Source organism: Psammomys obesus, unplaced genomic scaffold (assembly GCF_907164565.1).
Source record: "Psammomys obesus unplaced genomic scaffold, mPsaObe1.curated_primary_1811, whole genome shotgun sequence".
NCBI classification, from domain to species: Eukaryota; Metazoa; Chordata; class Mammalia; order Rodentia; family Muridae; genus Psammomys; species Psammomys obesus.
In genome coordinates, this window is record NW_026590061.1 from 1,563,670 (window position 1) to 1,585,841 (window position 22,172).

The 22,172-nt window shown below is 50.8% G+C and overlaps 1 protein-coding gene across 1 annotated transcript in view; it reads right to left on the minus strand.

The window, feature by feature from the left end:
• Ccdc91 (coiled-coil domain containing 91) overlaps positions 1-22,172 on the minus strand; it is a 117,579-nt gene that overhangs the window by 59,694 nt on the left and 35,713 nt on the right. Inside the window, exons 4-7 of the mRNA XM_055605616.1 lie at positions 19,003-19,163; positions 17,387-17,590; positions 15,858-15,962; positions 5,156-5,233 (exon numbers count right to left, since the gene is read on the minus strand). Coding sequence (XP_055461591.1) covers positions 5,156-5,233; positions 15,858-15,962; positions 17,387-17,590; positions 19,003-19,163 — 548 coding nt within the window. The remainder of the gene's footprint in view (positions 1-5,155; positions 5,234-15,857; positions 15,963-17,386; positions 17,591-19,002; positions 19,164-22,172) is intronic.

The following is a 22,172-nucleotide window of genomic DNA, read 5'->3' on the forward strand; positions in this document are numbered from 1 at the left end:
AAGACCAATATTCCCACAAAACATGGCTTAGTTACTGTAGGAAACCGAGACGCCAAGACTGAGTTGAGGTTATCCCAGAAAAACTATATGCAGCGACTTCACGTCACTTTTCCATGGTAAGCAGCAGAAACTCCCACGCTTAAACTTCAGGGCATTTGGCTCAAGCTGAGTGATGAAGCGAGTACAGGGAGCAGCAGAATGTTCTCATGGTAAGAACAAGACACTGCAGCGTTCTCCCTAAGCAGCCCCGCGCTTAGAAGCACTACCCACGCTCTCAGTGACCAGTGGGCCACGGCTTCTACACTGTGCAGACAATGAGAGATGGCCTGTGAGGCCGGGCTTCAGAAACACACCGCAGCGGACAGCAGCACCATGGCTTATGGGAAAGACATCTTCAAGTATGTAAACCCATTAGTGAAGGGTGAATGGCTGGTTGATCATTGGTTGGTTGGTTGGATGGTCAGTCAGTCAGTCAGTTGGCTGGCTAGCTGACTGGTTGATCAGTTGGTGTTTGGTTAATTGGTAGATCAGTTGGTCAATTGGTTGGCTGGCTGGCTGGCTGAATGGTTGATCGATTGGTTGGTTGACTGGCTGGCTGGCTGGTTAGTTAATGGGTTGGTTGGTTGATGGGATGGTTGGTTGGCTGGACCGATGGCTGGTTGGTTGGTTTGTACTTTTATTCTGATACAGGATTTTAATCAGTAGTTCAAGTTGGCTCGGAATTCACTACACAGCTCAGTCTGGCTTAGAGCTCAATAACTCCTCCTTCAGCCTCCCAAGAGATCCCACACTCATCCAGAAATGAATTTCTTCAATATATGCTGCCTGGCCAAGCGTATGTCAATCATAAACTGGGGAAGGAAGAGGTAACCTTCCTCTTGGAGGAAGAGTATTGGAGGTTAGAGAATATCCCTTTGTGTGTGGCTAGCAGGCACTTTTCATCTCACAAAAAACCAAAAAAGATATAAAAATGGCCACTCACAAGAAGGCGAAAAAACACATTACACCTCTACAGTGCTAACATGCTACCTTGGTAGGCATCTTGTGTGAAGATATACAGACACAAACACTAGGGGGTATTTTAACTCATTCAGCTTCCACAACTCAAGGTTTGCACACATCTGTCCAGTGATCTAAAATGCCTAAACCTCATAATTAAAAAATGTTAACTTCATTTGTTTGAGAGTGGTGAAAAACACTGAGATACCACTGTCCTCTAAATCTTTTGATTTACATAATAGCAAAAGAGTATATTTTAATTCCAAAGATAAACAAGGTTCACTAGACAAGAAAACAACTTATAAATGTCACTACAGATTAAAATTCTAAACCCATATTTAAAAGGGAAAAGAAAAGCCTTTTACTAAATGAATAATCTTTAAGTAAACACTTTGCTAGGTTTAAGTTAAAACACAAAAAATTAAAAAGTGGGAAAGGGTGGAGCTAACATTGAAAAAGAGTATCCTCTATATAGTAGCAGAACAAAATTTTAAGCAAAAAAATATGTTCCGATCCTGTGTCAAGCTGGAATTTTTAATGAACTGAGCTCCAAGTGAGATAAAATAAAAGCAGCATGTTTGCCCCGAGTGTCTTGAGAACTCCCCCTCGCTGTGAGAGCAGGACCGAAGCTGGAGCTAGGCACACTGACTCAGCTAAGTACTTCCCTTGGAAAATTCTTCCCCAAAGTTATTTAGGGCAAAAAGAAAAACCATTTTTGAAGTGGGGTTAGCAGTGAAAATTACTTTACCTCAAGTATTGCTGGGCACTGCACACGCTGGACTGAGGCATGAGGAGAAAGTATGCAAAGAGCAAGTGGCTGTGCATGGGAGGACACGGCCTGGAGTCAGGGTGCCCAGCCCCACCTGTGTCGGGGAACAGGCCACACCCTCACCACACATGATGTCCCGCATGCTCCTGGCTAGCACACTGACCCTCCTCCATCAGCAGCTCTGACTGCGCTCGCCTGAAACACAAGGCTGAAGTCTGTTAGAAACCACGCTGATGTGAGTCAAACACTGCCTGCTCAGCTACAGTGAAAACTCAAGCTTTCCCAGTTTGTCCCTTAACCTTCAAGAATAAAGTCCTCACTATGCTCATTCCCCTTTCCCGAGTTTCTCGTCCTTCTTGTATGTTATGACAATGGGAAATCACACATGTGTCTGTACACACGTACAGACAAGTGCATGTACACTCGTACAACTCCGCAGGAATGGGATAGACATGGAAAAGCGCAACAGCAAGCGGAAGCCAGACACAGGGACAGAGAGTGCAATGGAGCTGGCCGCGGCTCACACGCTGAGTAACGCCAGAACTCTGAAACAAACACACAGGCCTTAACTCCAACTACTGTAAATTTTCCCAGGACTATGGCGTATGTCTTTAACAAGCAACACAAAATATTTATTGTGTCCTGGAAAATCTGAGAACCAAAGTTCTGATCAGTGTTCGGATTCCCAAACCACTGCTCAGATCACTTTGAAACAAAACCCACCAAGGTGACAAAACTCAAGTACCAGTCTTGAGAAGAGGGGCCCGGGCTCCTCCCCTGGCGACCGAGGCCACACCGGCATCCAACAACAGGATTCCAAGAGCATTCACTGAACAAGGAAAGAAGCTTTTCTGCTGCTAGTGCTCAGCAATCTCAGGCACCAGAGTCCAGGAAAGGCCTGGACTCTGCTCACTGCACTTTACTAAATCTTAAGGAAGAGGACCTTCAAAGTCAGCACGAAACTCAGCAGCCACTTTAGGAGAGTCGGAAGATGCAGTGTGCAGGGATTTCTCTTCGGATTTCTTCAGCTCTCTATGGTAATGGAAGTTTTGGTTTCTCTGTAAACTCAGATATGCTATATAAATTTGTTTTTGTTTTAATCCCAAGTGTTGGATTTTCGTTTATCCCCAGCCGTCAACTGTCCTGTGCAGGGCTTGGCTTTTGCCAGCAGGTAGTGGCCTCCCTCCTGCCTGGGGTATGGAGGGGCGTGCTCTAGGCTTCTGAGGATAGACATCTGAGAGCCCAGAAGAGAGGGGGGGCATGTGGTGTTGGCGTGTAGCATGTAGTAGTTTGGAGAGACTAGAGACAGACGGCGTGGCTCTCTGGAGGAGACAGACGGCGCGGCTCTCTGGAGGAGACAGACGGAGAGAAAGGCTTTAGGGCGCAGTGGTGAGGAGACGCTGCCTACATTTGCTGTTCATGGAGAATGAGAATGGTACATCCCCCAAAGACACATTGACCCTACCAGCCAGGAGAAGTAAACGGGTCTGCGGCCCCTCTCCCCACTCAGCTTCTCTCTCGGGGGATTGGGAGAGGCTTTAAGGAACCCCAACTAAAATAGTTTAAAAATGAGCACTCCAGACCTCCTGTGTCTCTCACCTTACCCGGTGAACTACTGAGAATCCAAGTGAAGAAGAGGGCTGGCTTTTAAACCAGAGCCCAGAAGCAGAAAAGGCTAGGACGGGGAAAAGGCTAAAACTCGCCTTCTCAGGTGAGCGTTTCTGAAGTTGGCAACAGAAGTCTGAACTGCCCTGCTTTGAGGAGTAAGAGAGTCATCAGTCCTAAGATAACGAAAGGATAGTCATGTGCAATGCTGGGAAACTGACAGGCCGAGCACAGCAGCCAGCATCTACTGAGGCTAACCACCAACCTGACAGGTTCCTTCAGTATATGCACAGTATCGATGAAAACCCTGAATGTCATGAGAGAAGCTGCTCCAAGGTCATGGGTCGACGGCAGTGTTGAGCTCTAATGTACACATGTCAGACTGGAAAACTCTGCTCCTGGGTTACCTGGTCTACCAGCAGGAGCACTTAGCCACACAGTACAAATTTTGGTCACTATAAAAATTCTTCAGGGCCAGTCCTCACTGGGCAGGCCTGGCGGAAGTGAGCACTAAGTGGTGGAGAGATGGGAGAGAAACAGAAGTGGAGTGGTTTGTGCACAGTGGAGCGAGGACGACTGAGAGGAAGAGCCTGAGGCCACGGTGACCTCCAGGCAGGTGGACAATGAGGGCCAGGGTGAGCTCCCACTGCAGCCAGGCTCTGTGTTGTTATCCATGGGCCATGGTACTGCAGAAGGCCGTGCTGAGGGCTGTGGTCCGTGCCTCAGCCGAAGCCATGCTGGTGTCACGGGGCTGCACTGAGCTGGCTCTGCTCCTCCCTGGTTGGGGCAGCAGTGACGTGGGTGCTGGAGTTGGTCCAACCCCTCACCTAGCCGGTGAGATAGCTAGCTCTGGTGGCGTGGGTGCAGGGGAGCGGCTGTGCTGACCAACTCAGATGGCACCCAGGCCAGATCCAGGGCTTTGGGCTGGCCCACCCACCACCTTCCCCTATGAGCTACTGGAGAGCATTGGTCCACAGCCCATGGTGGCAGGCTATCCATGACTCGGAGCAACAGCAGGGTATCCGAGAGTCTCCATGCGGGGCCAGTGTTGACAGAGAAGCCAGAAGAGGCCTTAAACTAGACTAATGACTCATGGCAATTTTAAAAAATAAGAGATTAATTTTTTCGAATTTATTTAATACCTTAATTTTTTTCCTATAAAAAAGTTAAGACCACATCAAAGGTAAAGGCAATCGTGGCAATTAATGAAATGACAGTGTACATTAGACTTCGCCTGCTGATGGTCTCAATTATTTTTGGAGTCTTACAAATGCGGCACAGTATCTAGCCTACTGTAATCGTGAGGACACTTTCAACAGATTTTGTTTTCCCCAAAAGAAGGTGCTGCGGTTTGGATTAACTGTTCCAGAAGGCTTGTAGGTTAAAATTTGATTTCCAAAGACTCCAGCTTCTGGAAAGTGACCGATTGTGGTGGCTCTATCCTTCTGGTGTTGGGGGAAGCAACAGAACGTGGGGGCAGGACCCAGCTGGAGGAAGTGGGGGCATGTCCTTCCAGGACTGCTTCTTTCCTCAGGCCTGGGCTGCCGTAAGGGGGACATCTGTCCTACACACGCTCCGTCTGGACTTTCAGCTTTATCCCGGAGCCCAGTCAGGAGTCAACAGACCAAAGCCACAAGCCAGGATCAACCCTTCCTCGCAGAGGGTGTGAGCCTCTGTCTGTGATGATGGCGAAGAGGGCCCACAGACACCACAGCCGTGTGAAAGGCTTACGGCCTGTGTACACTCCTCATGCCCCTGCGGTTTGCACACTTAGCACAGTACCTTATACTCATCCACAATAATGCTCAGCGCCTCGTGTCCAGCCTTCCTCATGTCTTCCAGTTCTTGTTTATGCTTTTCCTGAAAGGGAAGAAAAACAGAATCTACAGTTTTTCTTCACGTTTGTTTCAACTAGCAATAAACCACTAACCTCCCTTTACACCAGTGGCGAGCAGAACACTGAGTCTGCAGGTCGCAGAGAAAACTGGTTTATTGGCTTGTGTTTTAGAAAAAGGTCCATCTAAAGCATGCTCAAGCATAGGGCAAGGAGGCATTTGTAAGGTGGGTCTCTGAGTCTGAGGCCAGCCAGGAGGTCTTTGCAGTGAACGGCAGGCGAGTCGGGGCTGAAGAGCAAGACTCTAAAAAGCAATTGAGTGTTAGTTCCCAATAAATAGGGTTTTCTGTATAAAACTCACTAATACGTAGACTCTTAGGTCTTCCCTTGCTGCTTCTAAGGAAATAGGCCACCTTGATGACGCCCAGCAGCCCCACACCCCTTTTTTACGTACTCGTGGCCGGCTTCTGAATGGGGCAGGGACACCGCACAAGCGTTGCACATGGCACTTCGCCCAAACCCCAAGTCCCCCTGTGCTTCAGAGGCCGAGGCGAGGGGACTCAAAGCACAGCTACTGAGCACACGCATGTGTAAATGAGGGCTGCACACCTCGGACAACACCCAGCTACCGGGAGAAATTAAGTCACGGTTTACTCCTCAACGCCCAAGCCATAAACTATTTTTTCATCCACACTCCTCTGTGCTCTGCCACTGCCAAGCCTTCTAAAACCCACATGCATTTCTTCTCATAAATTGACCCAGGCAGAGCAGGGGCACTCTCTGCCACCCAGACGGTGCACAGCCATCCTTGGATTGACAGGTCAGTAAGGAACAAGAAAACAAAGAAACTGTGTGGGCCACTCAGACATGGCATTCAACCTAAGGCAACTGATCTCGGCTTCCAAATTCTTATTGCAAGACTCAGCCTAGAAATAGCCCACTGGAACTGAATTTGCTGACGTCATCTGGCTGAGACGATTTTAGAGTTGCAGGCTAAACCAGGACTCTCTGTAGCCACAGGTCAGGGCAACTATCAACTGGAGAAGGTGCACAAGCATGGCCAGACAGCCCAGAAGGAAACCAGAGCAGCAAGAGCTGGAAACAAAGACATCGGGGCAGAGCCAAAGCTCTGGAGAGGGTGCTCTGGTCTGTGGAGCCACACAGGCTGGCCTTCGGTAAGCCAGCACATGAAGGCTCACATCACATGCGTGCCTCCTGCCCAAGCCAAGAGATATGAGGCAACACCACCTCCATGCTTCCCATCAGCTGTGATTCAAGACTGCACTCAGCGTCTTTGCTTTTGAGACAGGGTCCCTCTTGCAGCCTCGGTTGACCTAGAACCTACAATGAAGTCCTCTGGGCTGCTCACAGTGGCACAGAAGCAGCTCAATTTTCTACATGCTAAGTTACAAAGGTTTCATTCAGACATGACAATGTCATATCCATTCTAAGCCAAAACTGTAAGGAATTAATGAATTAGCAAACGAGGAACAACAATGAAAACATCCACTCCATGAACTTCAGCCAAGGAACAGTCAAGTGGATGCCTCATCTCTCCCCTTAAGCCCATGCTCCTCTGCACATGTGCAGGCTCTAAGGTGTGAACAAGCTGCAGCCATGAGGACGTTGAGAGGAAACAAGCCTCCTATGAATGGACATCAGACTAGCACCATTTTTGGTGCTAAGTTCTCCAAAGGCAGATCCTTGGGAAGACAGGCTTACAGCTAATTTAACCCAAGCGGGAGTAGTGAATAGAAATGGAAATAAGAAAAGAGAGAAAGATACGGTAGGACTATGGGGGAAGGAATGAAGGAAGAAAAGAAGGGGAAGGGAGACGAGAAGGTGAGCAGGAAGGGGACGGAGTGGAATAGTCGTCATGATCTGAGGAAAGCTGAGCTTCCCAGTGCTGGACAGTCACCTCACTCTTCCTCCTAGGGGACCCGAGGGAAGGCTTCAGGCGGCAAACAGTGGAGCACACACTTGCAGGCAGAGACGGTGGCTCAATGGTAAAGTCTCCATTGGAGAAGCTTGAGACACGCCTTCACGCCCCAGTGCCCCTTACAACCTGGCTGTCCTGGAGAGTTCCCGAAGCCCCAGAGCTTCTGGACAACCAGTCTCAAAAGCCAAAGAGAAACGTGATGTAGGAAGACATCAGGCATCAACTTCCGCCCTGTACAAGCAGATGCACAGAAAAAATATCTATGCACACAATATGCCTGAAAACAGCAGAAACCCTGTTCTCCTCATTCTGGACACGTCTGGATAAACACTGTGCGGTTACTTGGCTTCTCCAGGGTGAGAACGCTCCCCACACCCGTGGGGCTTCAATCCCAGTGACAGCAGCACACACATGGCAGCTCCTGCAAACAGCTCTCTGTCTGCGATGAAGCAGCTGAGGAAGAAAATCCACTTCTTCAAGTCTTGGCCCCTGTCTGCTCAGGGGCTCAGCCCACAATGTCATCACCTGGCGTGGTGGGATTCGGCATTCTGAAACCCCACATCTGATGCTCACGGTGAGCTGACGTGACCACGCCTCCAAAGAGCCAGTTCTTGTACTACCGGTGCAACTCTGCCTGGATGGTAAGATGGGACCATCTTGGGTTTAGTGTGAACAAGGGAACACGAGACAGCGCCATCAGACTGGATGAAGACAAAGTGGAGAACAGGAACTAAGGGACACCCTGGAGAGGACACACCAATCGGCTACCAACTCCAAATAGTCAGGTATACAATAACACACATACAAGCAAAATCACAAGATTGAGTGGGTTGTATTTGTGTATTTAGGAACACATACATGCACAAGCACACACACAAACATGCACTAAATGTTTAATCTATGTAATGTTATAAAGATAGGAAGGAAATGTTCCAAATAATCATACCATCCTAATTTGCTCAAAAACTGCCTCTGGGTTGAACTAACATCCACCTGTAGAGGAAGGTGAGCTTGTGTTTCACTCACAAACAGACTCTGAGCCCTGAGCTCAGAACACAGCCCATAACTGCCAAGGTCCTGTGCTCCGCTCATGTGCAACTGCGGCCATTCTACTATCACTTCCCTTCAAAGAACAGAACATATTCCAGGGCCCACCTGACAACGGAGGCCCCTACTGCAGGCAGCCCTCTGCCTGCAGCGCATGACTCCTTCAGGGTGTCCCGGATGATGCTTCAGTTCCCAAATGTCTCCTTAGTTCCCAATGACGGTCAATCACGAATGGTAATTGTGAGCCATTTCATGTTACCGTGGGCTACGTTCTGAGAATGTGAAACAAAAAGCGTGGGGTTTCAGACTTAAGTATTCTCCCATCTAGAAGGAAGCGAGCCCCTGAACAGCAGGAATGGAACAAGGCTCGTAAGGCACTGGAGTCTGGCACAGTCTGAAGCCGTCGGACCCCAAGCCTGCAGTCTCACAGCTAATGGAGAACTCTGACCCCACTCCTGGATGGTGCCCAAACATGAAGGGCGACCAGAAGGCTTGCCGAGAGCAGTGAGCACTAACGAAGAGTTCAAGTCAGAGAAGAGGAATCACAGTCAGAGCCTTTGGCCTGGGCACCTGGCCAGGGGCGCCAGAATCCAGCCAGAGGGACAGCCACCCAGGATGGCCTCTTCCAGGGACAGGCGGGGCTCCCGTGAGTGCTCACGAGGGACCAGATAGGTTCTTGCAAGGAGCTGCAGTCTGGCTGGCCGCCACCCTCCAACGTCACTGTTCATATGCTCCACGGCTACAGAAACCAGCATCACTGTTAAGAAATACACAGTTGACAGAAAAGAGGCCTGGGAAATATCACAGGGCAAAGGGCAGCCCTTCTGTGTGCTTTCCATCCTTCCTGACAGGCACTGGGGTCATATCCTGCCTAAACATTCTGTCATTTCACTACCACCTCGACTTACTCCCCATTCTTTACATCACCACTGGACAGATCCTGGATCAGTTCCCCTAATCTATGACAATAGCTCTGACTACTGAACCCCCTCAAACTCATGCAAACAAATGTCTTTTCAAAAAGCAAAGGAAACACAACTTTGGCAGGTTCTAGTGTCTTCGTCTGCTTTGGCCCCTAAATGGTTCCCACCCCGTCACACCCCACATGGACATACAGAAGACAGCCTCACTACTGACGTGCGCTTTCCAAACAGGGTACACCACGCCAGGGCCTGCTGCTGGCTGTGCCCCTGCCCCTGCCAGGGGCTCCTTGCCTGAGGCCCAGAAGCTGCGGACACTCCTCCCAGCTGGGAGCTACTCTCTCCCAGCCGCCTTCACGAGCCGCACATCACCCTCTCACACACGTGAGCTCAAGGCTTCATGGCCTTGCGTGCAATTGTTGCTGCTGCCTAAGGGAGGACACAGGAATCCTAGTCTGTCACCGAGTGTTGCCACAAAATCCGCAGCAAAAGTAGGTGGTAGCAGACTTTCAGCTCTTCAGGATGATAACAGGAAACCTAATTTCTAAAGGTGACGGAAAGGTGTGGGGACACGTTGACAAAAGGTGTTGGAAATTGAAGACGCAAACACGAAGTCCCCAGCTCCAGGCTGGAGAATCCGAAACAGAGAGAATCTATCCTGGCGAGGCTGATGTCCACGTCCACCGCTGTCAAGGAAGCCTGGCGAGGCCGGGAGACAGTTCCTCAGTCAAGTGTCTGCAGCACGTGGAGGATGAGAGTCAGCACTGCAGAAGCCCACGGAACGCAGGGCAGACAGCAGCACGGGGGCTCCCGACCTCCGCAGGCTCACAGGCTCCACAGAGCAAGCTCCGGGTTTAGCTGAGACCTGTCTCAACGACTAAGGTTCAAGGCCAACGAGAGGGAGACGCCAGAACCAAGCTCTGGCCTCCAAGGCAGGTGCACAGGTGCCATTTGCCTGTGCACCTTCGAACATGCAAACCGCGCCTACACATGGGGAAATTAGGGAGACCAGCATAACCAACATCCACAAGCCTAAGACCTTAACACAGCTCTCATCAAAACCAAACACGTTTGTGCAAGCCTCAAAATCGGTAACAGGACAGGGAGACCAGCCAAGAGAGGGACACACAGCTGCCCTGAGGAAGTACACAATGTGACAGTCACGGAAACTACACGGGTGCCCTGCCCCGTGAGCATGCCCACATCAGCGGAAAGGAGAGGGGACGGCAGAGCTCGGCACAGTAGAGGGTGCGGCAGGGGCGGGCGGGAGCTGGGCCGACCTTCCTCGGCCTGTAGGAAGTGGGGTGAGTCGGAACCACCGTGACGTGAGCAGCGCATTCCAGAACAGGGACACCTGCTTCCCGTCAGGACGGAAGAGCACACACACAGAGCCACACGCGGCCTGGAGAAGCCTCACGCCTTAACATACAAGGGTCTCTGTGACCCACCTCAACTGATGGAGAGAAGGAACAACAAAGAGAAGAGATACAGGAAATGCAGAGAGTAGAAGGAATCCCTCACTATTAGAAAAAGTAACACAAGTTCTAAAATGCACACGTCTGTCCACTCCAGTTGGCACACACGTTGGTGTAGGCAAGCACATGGGAAACAGGCTCCGCCCTCAGGTGTGGGTGCGGGTGTGAACCTGGGCCACATTTTGGAAGCAACCAACATCTCTGACTGCTGAGCATTGCTCCTAAGGTGGGCGTCACAGGCTCTTTTATCTGATGGACAGATTTTTACAATGCTGGAAGTTCTCCGAGATTCCATTGCTAGAAGGGGGGTTTGGGGAAATACTAAGCTGCATAATGTAGAAGACAAAACCTGTGACGTCAGAGGCGGTGTCAGGCACACACAGAAAAGACAAGCCAAAGACGGTGCAGAGGTGGACACTACGGAGCAACTGGAGCCCCAAGCATGAATGTGGGGGCCGGCGTGCACTGGTGAGGTAAGGTCCTGCTGACCTACAGGCAAGGGAGAAGGCCAGCATATTCTGAATGGGTGATGTGCTCGACAAAGACTTGCGGCCAGGCAGGTGGAGGCTTGTTCAGCAGCTCTTAAGCAGCACAGGGCATGTGCACAGGACGGACACATGTGCTGAAGGCTGCTTGGACACTGTACAATGTGTGAATGCCACCAGCCCCGCCAGCACCTTTTGCGAGCTCGGACCTATTCTCTGCTGCTTTGTTTGCTCTCGACTGCGCTGTGCCCACAGCTACCAGCAAACAGAGGACTTCTTAGAAGCTGGTATATAACAGCATTCATTGGCTAGAAATAAAATAAACAGTAGTAATACTTCTATCACAAAAACCTCCCAAAATTGGTGCTGAAGGGATAGCTCAGCAGTTAACAGCCCTGGCTGCTCCTGCAGAGGGCCCAAATTCCATTTCCACATGCAGCCCATTAAGCATGTAACTCCAGTCCCAGGGGATCCAATGTCCTCTTCTAGCTTATGCAGAAAAAAGTCCCATAATACCCATAAAAATAAATTAAAGAAAAATTCCCCAGATTCTAAGTTCACTAGGTTGCTTTATGCTGTGAACTAAATAGTGTTCTAACCTTACTTTAAAATTGATGTCAACCAGGACACACAGATGGATAAACAGGGACTATTAGATGGACGACTATCGTACAAGCGAAATTAAAAACCAACTTCTTTGCTCCATATGCAGCCTAACTGATCACTAAAGACCAGACAGCTTAACCCCTCACACTTCTGGATACTGGAAGTACAAGAGCAAAGCACAAGGCTCGTTTCTGCTGAGGGCTTTTCCAGTCCCATTGCAAGGAACCCATCTTCTACGGACTCCAAGTCCAGCCCCAGGGGAAGGCCTTGTAACTCTGCAGCTCGCAGGCATCTGGGGTCCTTGACATGGCCAGCTCACACCAACAGCACACACTCACCTGGAGCGCCTCCTGTCCCTGCAGGGTGGTCAAACAGTGAGTACACCAACAAGATTCTACCACGTCTTCAAGAAAGTAACAGAAGTAGGGTAGGAAGAAGCGGAGCAACTTTAGCCAGAGGCTGGAAAGATGCTGTCAAAATTGCTATGACCTAAATAATGAAGCTCTTGCAGGGACCATAATCCCCATAAAGCCCTGCTCTCTCAGACAGCGAGGTAAGGCACAAAGCTGTCTCAATGGAGAGATGTAAGACGGCAGAGCGTCCCAAAGGCAGTGTGAAGAGAGCAACACCCCCCCCCAAATACCGCATGTTACACTGTTTACAGCTGAGAAATGTCTGAGACTTGAAACCTTCAAACGAGCACAACGCGAACACATCCTGGGAAACAGCTAACCCTCCCGGGAGTCCTCACACATTGGGGGGGGAGGGGGGGCGGCTTCTCCCCATGCTATTCTGACAGCAAGCACAAACTTATCTTTTCTTCTGTCTTATATGAAACTTTGTAGTTGAGAGAAAAGTCTCTGTGGTGTGGCCACATGATTTTATGAGCCTTTGCCCCAAACTAGTGTCCTCACTGACTGCTGAGGTCTGTGGCTTTGTTCTAGAATGGCTGAGGTTGGACTCCAACCTCAGATAAGTAGTCAAATAGAGCAGAAGTGTCCCTGGAGACTGTAAACTGGTGTTTTCAAAAATAACAGGCTCCCTTACCGCTGGTGAGAGCAGGGCTTCACCACATTGCACACTGGCCTCCTCCTGTGACAGTGTCATTAGCACAATCAAGCCCACCTATCAAAGGCATTTACCGCCCCTCAGCAGAGAGGCGGCAGGCAGGGCTCGGCAGAGGGCCAGCGGGGCACACAGACGGGGGCGAGCCACAGCGCTGGCAGCACACTACTGCCCTTTACCAATTGTACAGTACAAGGACGACCGACAACACATCTCGTCCTATCAAGCAAGGCTCCAGCTCCACCAGCGCTCCGGCTCTGCCGCTGCCGGTGAGACTGGTGAGCACACCTTTACAGACACAGCGATCCCAAGAGGCCTGGACTCACGGGGCCAGGAGGCCTCTCCAGCCAGCACTGAGACTTAAAGGCGGAAAACCAGAAGCCTGCGTGGTTACACACCAGAGTGTCCGCTTGCCAGAGACTCCATCTAGATGCACATGAGAACGTAAAGACCTAAGTGTAAGGCACCCTCAAACTGGAGCACTAATTTTATCTTAGGGAAAACGTTCTCTTTCACTAACCACTTGGTGCACTCACACTGTGGAGCTGGCTTAAGTGTGGGGCTCGTGCTGCTACGAGCCTTCACCAGCCTCCCGGCTCTTCAGAAACTCTGGCCTGCAGTGGGCATCGTATCAACCTCCCCACAAAGCCTCCTCCACAGCACAGCCTTGGCCCAGTCTGGGCCGCAGCCTCTGTGCCCTGATGCTGAAGAAGCCATTCCTGAAGAACCAACAACGCTGCTCTCCTGGTACCGACTGTCCAGCAAAGCAGAAGTGTGTCACACTTCAACACACCTGGTGCCCAACAGGGCTTGTAAGGGACTCCCAAATGCCACTCTGAACTTCCACAACCACACCTCTGGAGTCCACACTGCTCTCAGCAGCATCTTCTACATTCTCACAATATTCACCGGGCTCTCAACACCTAATGGCTTCCCCAGACCAACCTTCATCCACAGTCCTCCCAAAACACGGTCGGGTCTCTCAGCAGGGTCCACTCTCTGGTACAGTTTCTGTCTTAGTTGGGGCTTCTACTGCTATAACAAAACACCATTAGCTAAAGCAGCTTGGGGAGAAAAGGGTTTCTTTTGATCACCTATCCACATCATTGTCTGTCACTATGGAAATCAGGGCAGGAAGTCAAGGCAAGAGCTAAAGCAGACTCCATGATGAGTGCCCCTCATGGTACACTCAGCCTGCTTTCTTATATCATCCAGGCCACCAGCCCAGGCGTGGCGCCACCCACAACTGGCTGGACCCAGCATCAATCATCCCTCAAGAAAAAGTACCACAGGCTTGCCCACAGGCCAACCATAGGCTTGCCCACAGTACAATCTGGTGGGGTCACTTTCTCAACTGAGGAGCCCTCTTCTAAAGCGACTCTGTCAAGATGGCATAAAACCCAGCCAAGCACAGCAGGTGTCAGCTTTGCTATGAAGGCTGGAACACCACAGGGACCACAGGCTCAGCGTCCTGTCCACTTCCTTCAGCACTGTCCAGTCAGTAAACATGCAATGTTTTCCTGTTCCTGTGCGAGTGGGGCTAATTTCTGACACCTGAGGTCACCAAATGAAAAGTCTAAGGCTATCGAATCACCGATTTAATACATTCTTCACTAAAGGCCTTAAGATAGCGTGACCATAGCAGGGTCAGGCCAAGAAAACAAGAGTTGAAGGCCTGGGCGTTTAAGGCATGACAACACGGAGGCCAGGCTCCACACCTGTGATGTTTACACGGTCCTGTGACGTCAGGAAGAGAACTCCACTTACATACACACACCTTAGGGCTTCAAAACACTGCGATTCCCATTAGCTGGGTGTGCTCTTTAACATTTTTAGTATTCAAGCTCCTGAAACTAGGATGTGCCTCTGTAGAGAAATGGATGGGGAAGAAGTGGAATGACGTGTAAGGATGAGGCGTAGCTAGCACCAGCACATGCTCACTTGAAAACTGGCCACCGTGAGGGCGTACCCACAGCAAATAAGCTGCCAGCTGCCGGCCACAAAGCCTTAGTAGGCGACGGTGCCGGTCACTAACGTTTTGAACACAGCCCTGTGACACTGTCTGAGATGCAGGCAGGAGCCTGGTGCCTGTGAAGGAGGCCCCGAGGGAGGAGAGCGACGAGGCACACGCCGGTGCACGCCTTAGGCCCCTCTGCCCAGTGTGCTCACCCTGAACAGGCAGGAAGAGGGAGGTGTCCCCACTGTGCCCTGGCTGCCACGAGCTGTCAGTTTCTACGCCAGGGCATTTTCACTCTTCCACACCTAACTGGTAATGAGAGTGTATCACAAACAAAACAACTCTCCGCAACACCTCTTCCTTTAAAGTCAGCTCCAGCTTGAAGCACACTGCATTTGTCACTTAGGACCTCGGCTGGGAAGCACCCGTCCTGACTTAGCACAACACATTTCCTTTCAACTTTGAAACTTAAAAGGCAAATGTTCTGAAATCAAGTGAAAATATTCGTATTTTTCCTGTGATAAGAATTTTGTTTCACTTTTTCTGCAGTGTCTGGACCTTCAAGAAGAAGCGAACTATCTTAGAACTATACACAGTGCTCGCTTCTTTAGGAGACGCACTTTTCATCCGCCCCCCCCCCCCCCCCCCCGGCCCCCCCCCTCTCCCCCCCCCCCCCCCCCCCCGCACCTGCGGCTGGCACACCCTGGAACAGTCCACACGGTCTGCTTGGTGCGCACACGCTGCAGAGCGCCAGCCACCCCCCACTTGTCATTTTACCGGAGAGGAAACCGGTTCCTGGGCCGTTCACTCTGGCCACGGCAGACGCCAGGCCTCTCAGTACAAACTGGGCTGCCACACCCTAGCCTATGGGACAGCGAGCGTCTATCTAGCCAAGGACGACAGACATGGCTATGACCCAGCCTGGCCCCTTCTTCCTACAGCGACTTCCTGAGAGTAAAGCGCTGCTCGCAGCAAACAAACACACTTCATTCCCCAGGGGCTCTTTGGAGGCCTTCCAGAAGCTGGCGCATTAAGCACTGGAGTCGGTGACCTGATGCCAGCATCACAAAAATGCCACTCTTCCAGTTCACCCCAGACCACAGGTGGGGACCACATTCCTCACCGGGCCATCACCGAGCCCGCCGGGGTCGCTCACCTGAAGCTCTCGGTATCTGGCTTGGAAGGACACAGCGTCTTGCTCCTTCTCCTTCAGGAAGCCTTTCTCCAGGACACTGTGCTTCTCCATCAGAGATTCCACATCCTGCAAGGGACCACACACAAGCTCTGCGATGCTCCACGGCATAAATACTTTTTCAATAAACAGAAAATACTTGTCAGGGAAGAAAACCAGCAAAAATGGCTTAATTTCTAAGAATTGTGAACACATGAAATGGCCGAAGCTAAGTGTGACTTCAAGGCCAAGACTGACTACTGACAGGACTCTAAAACTAATAAATGAGCAAGATCAAGGCTGGAGCGGCATCGTGGAGGAAGAAGTGTGTGCTGAACGAGCAGCAGGCCCTGAGTGTAGACCTCTCACACACCCACAGAAAAGCCACATGTCCACGAACATCTGTGACTCCAGCAGAGACAGAGACGGAGGCATCCACGGAGCCCACGAGCCAGCCACCCTAGTGCAGAGTGAGCTCCTAGTGCAAAGTGTAGCCAGATGAAGGCATCCTGACACTGACCTCTGACCTCCACAGAAGAGCACACGGGCATGTTCTCCTACATGCATACAAGCACATGCAAGGTGCACACCACAAACACGGAACAATGAGTAAAGAATAAAAGCTTCTCAGCCAGTGCAATGAACAAACCCAACCTCTGTCAGCACCTCTGATGACGCCTAAGATACACAAACACACGCAGGGACAAAAGGACAGACAGCAGACACACTGATGGGTGTAGAGAGATGATGGATGAGGGAGATGAAAGAAGACAGACAGACTGACGGACGGGAGGACAGAGGAGAGCTGACTTCTCACATGCCAAACTGAAGGCCACACAGGCGTGCAGCACTGCCTGCTCTGAAGGGAAATGAAGGTGACGAGGAACGGGAGCCTCAGAGGAGCAAGAAACGACAAAAGGCCAGTGGAAACCTGCAAGTGCCATAAGGGCACACCCAGCCTTGGCTCACATGGGTCCCCTGCTGACGCAGGTCACAGGAGGCTCAGGTCCGTTACAAACAGCATAGTATTTTCAGGGAACCGACACACACCCTGTTCTGTACACTAAATTATCTCCAGATACTTAAAATATGGAAATACAAGGGAAATAGGACCTAAACCACTGCTTTGTCTGTGGAAACGGGGCGTGTGAACACACGCCCGAGGCGCACAGAACGCGTGCCCTGAGCATTTCTGATGCACGGCTGCTTGCGGTAGATGCTGACTGCAAGGGTGTGCTAACCCTGAACACAGATTTCTGCTCGTGGTTTGGCTTACGCTTATGTGCATGTCCGTGTGCCTGCACACGTCTGTGCTCTGCGTGCACACAGGAGCTCCTGGAGGCCCGCAGAGGGCGCGGCTTCCCGGGAGCCCCCTCCAGCCACGCCTGCGCCTTCTGTCAACGGCATGCACAGCCTGTGACGTGATCCACCCACAGCCTAGGAGTCTCGGTCCTTGTGGATTCTATCAAATCAGTGACATACAACTGTACATCGCCAGGTAAACGCACACTCACCTTTTTAATCCTCTGTTTTTCTTCTTCAGATGCCTTAAGCTTCGTCTCCAGACTTGAGATTTTTTGCTGGAGCTGAGTGCTGGACGCATCAGCCCCAGGACCCTCGGCCTCGTCCTCCAGAGCGACCGCCCCATGGCTCGGCTCGGCTGCCAGCCCCAGGGGGAAGAGCGGGATATTCAGATGTGTGTGCGCCGACTGCTGAATCTAAAGGTGTGAACAAGACAGACCACACAGAGGGGCTAGGCCACTGCACTAAGCCAATGCCTGGGAGCGTCAGAGGCCACACATGGAGCCAAGTGCAGAACATCGGTGACGTGTCCTTGCAGCGAACCCACACGACTCCAGTCTCGGAGTCTGGAGAGAAGCCTCCTCTGTCTACAGTACTCACTACTGTGCGACTGTCAGCTCAGTAAACAGCCTTCCTGTGCAGGAGTGCCCAACGGAGCAGGAACGCACCCATTGTGAAGTGCGCACACAGAATGAGGGTCCATTTATAATTCAACTGCAACTCAGCAGCTCACGTTTATTAACGCCACTAACTTGGCGCCTTCCAGCAAAATTAACAGGCTATTTCACTGCACTCGGTACGTTAGGGCTGAGAGCAGAGCTCTGCCTCCAGCACCCAGGATGCCCGGCTCTGCAAATATTTCAACGAGTATCCTACGATGATTCTCTGTGGAGGTTTTATCCAACACTTGAAAAAGATGCTCAAGAACCTAGAAACAGCATACTTCCAGAAAAGAAAAGCTACTCTTTTAATAATTATCTCCCCTTTTGAAGTTTAACTTGGAATTTAAGTTTGAAATACAAAAACCATTATTCTTTCTGGTTATTATTCTCCTTTAAGTCCAAGATTTCACAAGCAAAGCTAAACCCACCTTAAGGACTGTGCACGACTGTTTTCCTCAGTAACCTCTGGGCTGACCCCATGCCAACAGCCCGGGCGGCCTGCATGCTCCTCTGGTGTGATTTCACACTCAAGTCACATTGTAAAGTGGTCGGAAAAAATCACCAGTGGAGCCCAGCTCTGTCCCTGTGTCCTGCCAGCACTGCCTGCGGGAAGTTTGCTCCTTTGTGCCTCAGTTTCTCACCCTTCCACGGGGGAGCAACGGTCAATTTGTTGTCTTGTCTGTGTGTGGGCATCTGTGTGTGGTGGTCACAGGCCCCCTGCAGCTGCTCCACGTGGGTGCTGCACCCAACTCTGGTCTCCAAGAGGGCACTGAGCACTCTGCTCCTTGTGAGGGCCTGCAGTTCTTATCCAGGGTGCACCGACAGCTCACACAGGAGATCACACAGAGCTCTGAGGTGCTTCAGCACACTGGACGCTGAAGGTGAGTCCCGCCAGCTTTCTTCTCTGACCTAGTGTCCTTTGGGTCTAACTGGAGCCTCAGGTCTGAGCACTAAGTCACCTTAGCAATGCGACACTCCAAGCAAAGCCCTGTGACTCAGGTACCTAAGTCTGTTGCATTCATCTTACAAAACAGTATTATCCAGTATTGCTAATCTAAGCCTTGGTCTCAAAATCAGAACATCGGATCTACTGACTGCAGCATTTCTTCTGGACAGCTGTGCTTCAGAAAGTCACAGCTCGAGTTAAGTGGGAGGCAGCCCCTCACCTGAGCTTTCGGGAGGCTCTGGCTCACAAGGCTGCTGTCTGCGCGCGTGTCGTCTGGCGAGGAAAGGATGGTTTCTGAAGGGAGGTGGCCCGAGGAAGGGGGCGAGCGGTCATGGTCCAGGACGAGCTCCGGAGAGGCTGCTGCGAGACCGACTCCGGATACTGAGGACAGAGCACAGGGGGAGGTCAGAGCACGAGGCCGGCAGGACAGGAGGGTCGGAGGCATGCGTGAGAGCCTCGGGGTAGAAGGCGAGATGTTGTGGTTAGTGTCTGAAACCCACAGCAGTGTTTCTGAATTACACATGTTTCTATGTGAGCTGAAGACAAACATGTTTTAACGTCTTAACATGTGAAACAGCCTGCAGAGGGAGTTTCTTTCCTGCCAGAGGGAACACTCGACAGAAGACATGTCCACTCCTAACTCGGGAGCGGCCTAGTGCGGCCGTGCCGTGCAGGCGGGAGGCATGGGACACTGACACACAGGCTGACCTGCTCTGGTCCAGCACAGCCACAACTCACCACGGCACAGCAAGGGTGAAGGCAGGCTCCTGGGAAAACCTGGGAGTTCCTCTTCTACTAATTTTTTCTTAAGTTTTCATGTTAAAGTCAATTTTCACTTACTGGATTGTCTCCACAACAGTAATAAAAAAAGAGACAGTTTTGCTCTTAGCTCTGCAATAAACCACTGCCGTAGTGCTTAAGCTCACACTGGAAGGTGTGGAAGCAGCTGGCCGACAAGTACAAAAAAGACAAAAAGACAAAAATACAAATGAGGACAAAATATATTTATATTATTTTATTTTTAAATGCTTCCAAAAATTCAAATGACTCTAATGCTTTGAAATGTAAGGAGTCACCTTCAGCAGTCAACTCATTCACACACTCACACACACTCACACACACACAACAGCCTAACTGCAGTGACCTTTATTCCACATTGGCATCAGTAGCTCTGTCCGCGGGTCCTACCACAAGCTCTGAAGATGGTTCACAGTGGAAATTGTGTGTTCCCCTGAAGAAAGACACGTATAAGGCCAGTGAATACTAGCGAACTCCACGCACAGACTTAAGGAACTGCTAAATTATCTTCCGTAAACCTTTCTCACACCGAGTAGTGTGGTATGTTACACACCGGATAACAGGGTAGAGAGGACACAGATACAGTCACCATGCAGGGAATTCTCACAATAAATTAATTTAAAACAAGAAAGTCATCTAAATTAGTGTGCACAAGCGTGTCTACCTCTTAGTGCCTCTGTAAGCATGTGTGTGCACAGAATGTGTCCCCCTATGTGCCTGTGTGTGTGCACAAGCTTGCTGTGCCTCTATGTGCCTGTGTGCGTGCACATGTGTGTGCACAAGCTTGCTGTGCCTCTATGTGCCTGTGTGCATGCACACGTGTGTGCACAAGCTTGCTGTGCCTCTATGTGCCTGTGTGTGTGCACACGTGTGTGCACAAGCTTGCTGTGCCTCTATGTGCCTGTGTGCATGCGCTTGTGTGTGCACAAGCTTGCTGTGCCTCTATGTGCCTGTGTGTGTGCACATGTGTGTGCACAAGCTTGCTGTGCCTCTGCGCTTGTGTGTGCACATGTATGTGCACAAGCTTGCTGTGCCTCTATGTGCCTGTGTGCATGCGCTTGTGTGTGCACAAGCTTGCTGTGCCTCTGCGCTTGTGTGTGCATGCGCTTGTGTGTGCACAAGCATGTATGTCACGTGTGCACATACACATGTGTATGTATGATTGCACACTTCTGTGTGCATGTATGTGTGTTTGTATACAGGCCTCTGTGTACCCCGTGGACTGTGTGTGTGTGTGTGTGTGTTTGAATTTGCAATTGAAATACAAAGGTGTGCCAATTTTTTTCATCTCAAATACAATAAGGCAGAAATTTAATTCCAGTTTGCACTTGGCATGTATTTTTCAATTTTTCCCCAAATCTTCCCTCATATGAAAAAGTAAAGTCTCTAAAAAAATGTCAGAATATTCCAATTCCTAGTTGTGATGTTTAACTGATAAAGACTGTATTACTGAACTCTGAAAGTCACTCAGCACCGCGGCTGCTTCAGAACAGACTGAGCATTGCCGCCTGGCACTGGCTCTGGGTCAGCTTGACACCAACTGCGGTCACCTGGGACTTAGAACCTCACAGAGAAACCCCCAGCTGGCCCCTGTGCAGGCCTGAGGTGTACATCCAGGTCTGGGCATCCTCGAGGCAGGCTCACGTCCTGCTTCAATTCCTGCCCTGTCGTCCCTCACCGTGGACTGTGATTTATCACAGCGACAGACACCCAGCTAGACAGCCTAACATCTGGGTCTTTCGGTGTCTGTGTCACTGGCCTCTACAGCCATGATCTGAAACCAGCTGGCATGCAATCCTCTCCAGTTCTGACCATCTAAGCACATTATGAAGAGGAGGAGAGAGCAGGAGGCAGGAAAGCTGGAGCCAGGAGAGGAAGAGAGTACAACAGGGCAAGAGGAGAAGAGGTTAAAAACGAGGAAATCACGAAATATGCAGACAAATGATGGACTAGAGAAGATCATCCTGAGTAACCTAGACACAGAAAGACATACACGGCACACATTCAAGTAATTTTGGGATATTAGCCACAAAGCACAGACAGTCACAGGAAAATACAGACCCAAAGCAGCTAAGAAACAAGGAGGGCCGGGGAGTGTGCGTGAATCTCCCTTAGAAGGGGAGACAGAGTGCACATCTGAAGGAGACGGAGGAGGGGACAGGGGTGAGGACAGGGCTGGGAGGGCTGGAGAGAATAGACATCTCTGGGACAGGGAGCCGCTGGGAGTCCACAGTGGATTCTGGCTGTGACTCCTTGAAGCAGGAGACATGGAGCCTACATGGGCCACTGTGGCCAGGTGGGACTTCCAGCAGAAGGAATGGGACACCACCCACCACAGAACCTTCAACCAGCCAGAGACTGGCCCAACTTGGGTCACACATCATGAGAGAGCCCACCTGAGACCATTAGTCATAGTCTGCTCCACAGACTTGCAGACTGCACAACTGTCACCAATCAATTAATTAAAACAGATAAACTGCAAATTCAAAAAAGAAAACCCAAACAAACCAACCTAGGAGGCAGGGGGAGGAAGGGGGAGGCAGGGGGAGGCAGGAGGAGGCAGGAGGAGGCAGGAGGAGGCAGGAGGAGGCA